The sequence below is a fragment of the Etheostoma cragini genome, chromosome 18, assembly GCF_013103735.1.
Source record: "Etheostoma cragini isolate CJK2018 chromosome 18, CSU_Ecrag_1.0, whole genome shotgun sequence".
In the NCBI taxonomy this organism is placed as follows: domain Eukaryota; kingdom Metazoa; phylum Chordata; class Actinopteri; order Perciformes; family Percidae; genus Etheostoma; species Etheostoma cragini.
In genome coordinates, this window is record NC_048424.1 from 23,125,009 (window position 1) to 23,127,854 (window position 2,846).

The following is a 2,846-nucleotide window of genomic DNA, read 5'->3' on the forward strand; positions in this document are numbered from 1 at the left end:
TTACTTGTGTTGTCCTTGACTATTGTTTAAATTGGTTTGATGTTCCGAAACACTTAAGTGTGACAAACATGCAAAGGATGACATAGTTGTGGGGTTTTATTAAATAATTAATGTAACAGGATGTTCAAAGCTTTATTTAATTTTTTTTGACAGGAAAGGGCCTTTGTAATTTCTTCAGTGCAATAGAGGTTGCCTGTAGTTCCTTGAGAAGGTTCTTGGACGTCCTAATGCCATACTGTAACCTTCAGCCTCACAAGTCCTCTTCTCCCCACTGAAATCCCCAAAGCTTGGTCCCTACACACAAAGGCCGTGCTACACTACGTCCCATTAATACATTTTGATGACTACTGAAGATTCAAGATTCTTTTTTGGGGCTTTTCCCTTTACTATAGTGGACAGACATGATGAAAGGGGGAGAGATGGGGGGTGAAACGCAGCAAAGGGCTGCAGGTTGGACTCGAACCTGGGACGCTGCAAGACTCAGCCAACATGGGGCGAATGCTCTTACTGGGGGGGGGGGCTAGAGGCCGCCCCCAATGAAGTTTTATCAGTTCAAGTTTACCCAAAAGTTACTTCCTTTTCTCACTCTAGAACCATGTTTGTGTTTGAGCACTGAAATATAATTCTGTGTAGTCTGATCTTCTGGCCTTGTGTTGCTCCCCTTGTGGTTGATACACGCTGTGATAGTTTATTTTTGAATCCACTACACTGAGGATAACATCAATTGAAGCCCAGTGAAATAATGAGAAACACTGAACGTTTCCTTAATGCATAAATCCCAGAAAGTTGCTTAACGAAAAATAATAAGTTACACAAATGCAGCTGCCAGGTTCACACTAACACACACATTTCATACAGTAAACCGCCGGCATCCCCTCCGAGAAAAAGCCCATCACAATGATATGAGTGTCAACCCCTTATAAGCCCCCAAACCAACCACTACACACACACACACACATACACACACATACACACACAGGCAGTTCCAGTCACACAACTCACCCATGGCAAAGAATGGGATCCCCAGCAGTGTAGAGTTGAACTTGCCATCCGATATGAAGAAGATCCCCGCGGCCGTCACGTTGGCGATGCAGATGGTGAGCACGCCCAGCAGGCCCAGGAATGGCTTCCCCCTCAGGCAGTCCCGCATGGAGCTGGAGATGGTGGCGGCCAGGAGCACCAGCACCAGGCTGACCAGCACCTCCCCCTTGGCCAGCACGCCCGTCTGGTGGAAGTCCCGCCACAGGCTGAAGGAAGTGAGCGACTGGATGTGGAGCTGGTCCGACGCGTGGGGCGCCTCGGCCGTGGACAGCCGGCTGACCAGGGAGCAGAACTCGTTCTCCCAGCGTTCGGCGATGGCATCCTGCACCACTGGTCCGTGATTGCGGAGGTAGTAGGTGATCTGGACAGCGCGGGCAAACTTGACCTGCTGGTCGCGGCTGTTGGCAGAAAAGGACACCCCCCCCAGCTGGTGGCCTATGAAGGACACACGGCCATCCTGTTGGGAATTTACAAACACCTGACATTAGCTCCAGGTGCTTCAGGGGCTCAAGGAAAAACAACGAAAAACAAAATGCTAAACCAATAATGAAAAAGCACTGTTATTATTAGATCAAAATGATGAAGTTACTGTTCCATGCAGGACAATGTTTTCATGTTGCGGTCAATATAGAGATTTTGGTCCATTTTGCCCCCATGTCTTTTGCTCTACTGAAAGTAATACTTCCAAAATACACATTAACATGGTATTAGTTTCAGGCTGCATCTGTAGATTTATTCTACATGAATCTACATATTTAAACCTGACATGTACGGGGAAAAGATTCCTCATTAACTGGGGACGTTCTGTGCTGATATGTTTTTTGATATTATTATATTTTTTTTTTCCTGTTATCTTGCAGTGTCTTGTCAAATTATTGCAGCTTAGAGCATTTTAATTGTTTAAGGTGCCCTGCCACACTAAACCGTTTGTACTTGCATTTTTTTGTTTTTTATCCGTTAGGTCTGTGTTTGTGTGTTTGTGTGTGTGTGTGTGTGTGTGATGAATGTGTCAGCTCTAGCCACGGGGAAGAAATAAGAGGACAAATGGACCAATCACAACAGCTGCTCAGTCTGATGTCATGCTGCCTGAGCTCAGTAATATTCATGAGTTGGGTTAAGGATGCTGATAACCAGGCTCTCATTGGCTAACTTCTAGCCAATCAGAGTCATGCAGCTTAGCTAGTTGAATATTAATGAGAACTGGCCCAAATGGAGCTGAGACTTCCTGCAGGCTTTCTATACACATTAAGGAGAGAGAGAGAGACTCTAATCTCCCGAACTGATATTTTTGATTTTAACAAATATACTTGTTCGACGGAGAAGCTGTGCGCAAACAAGAATGTAGTATACAGTGGTGTGAAAAAGTGTTCGCCCCCTTCCTCATTTCCTATTCCTTCGCATGTTTGTCACACTTAAGTGTTTCGGAACATCAAACCAATTTAAACAATAGTCAAGGACAACACAAGTAAACACAAAATGCAATTTGTAAATGAAGGTGTTTATCATTAAAGGTGAAAAAAAATCCTAACCATCAGGGCCCTGTGTGAAAAAGTGATTGCCCCCCTTGTTAAAACATACTATAACTGTGGTTGTCCACACCTGACTTCAATTTCTCTAGCCACACCCAGGCCTGATTATTGCCACACCTGTTCACAATCAAGCCATCACTTTAATAGGAGCTGCTTGACACAGTAAGGTCCACCAGAAGATCCTTAAAAGCTACACACCATGCCGAGACCCAAAGAAATTCAGGAACAATTGAGAAAGAAAGTAATTGAGATCTATCAGTCTGGAAAGGGTTATAA

General features: G+C 44.7%; 1 protein-coding gene across 1 annotated transcript in view; it reads right to left on the reverse strand.

Annotated features, from left to right (window-relative positions):
- ptchd4 (patched domain containing 4) overlaps positions 1-2,846 on the reverse strand; it is a 30,596-nt gene that overhangs the window by 27,289 nt on the left and 461 nt on the right. Inside the window, exon 2 of the mRNA XM_034900793.1 lies at positions 1,003-1,498. Within this exon, the coding sequence (XP_034756684.1) occupies positions 1,003-1,498 (496 nt within the window). The remainder of the gene's footprint in view (positions 1-1,002; positions 1,499-2,846) is intronic.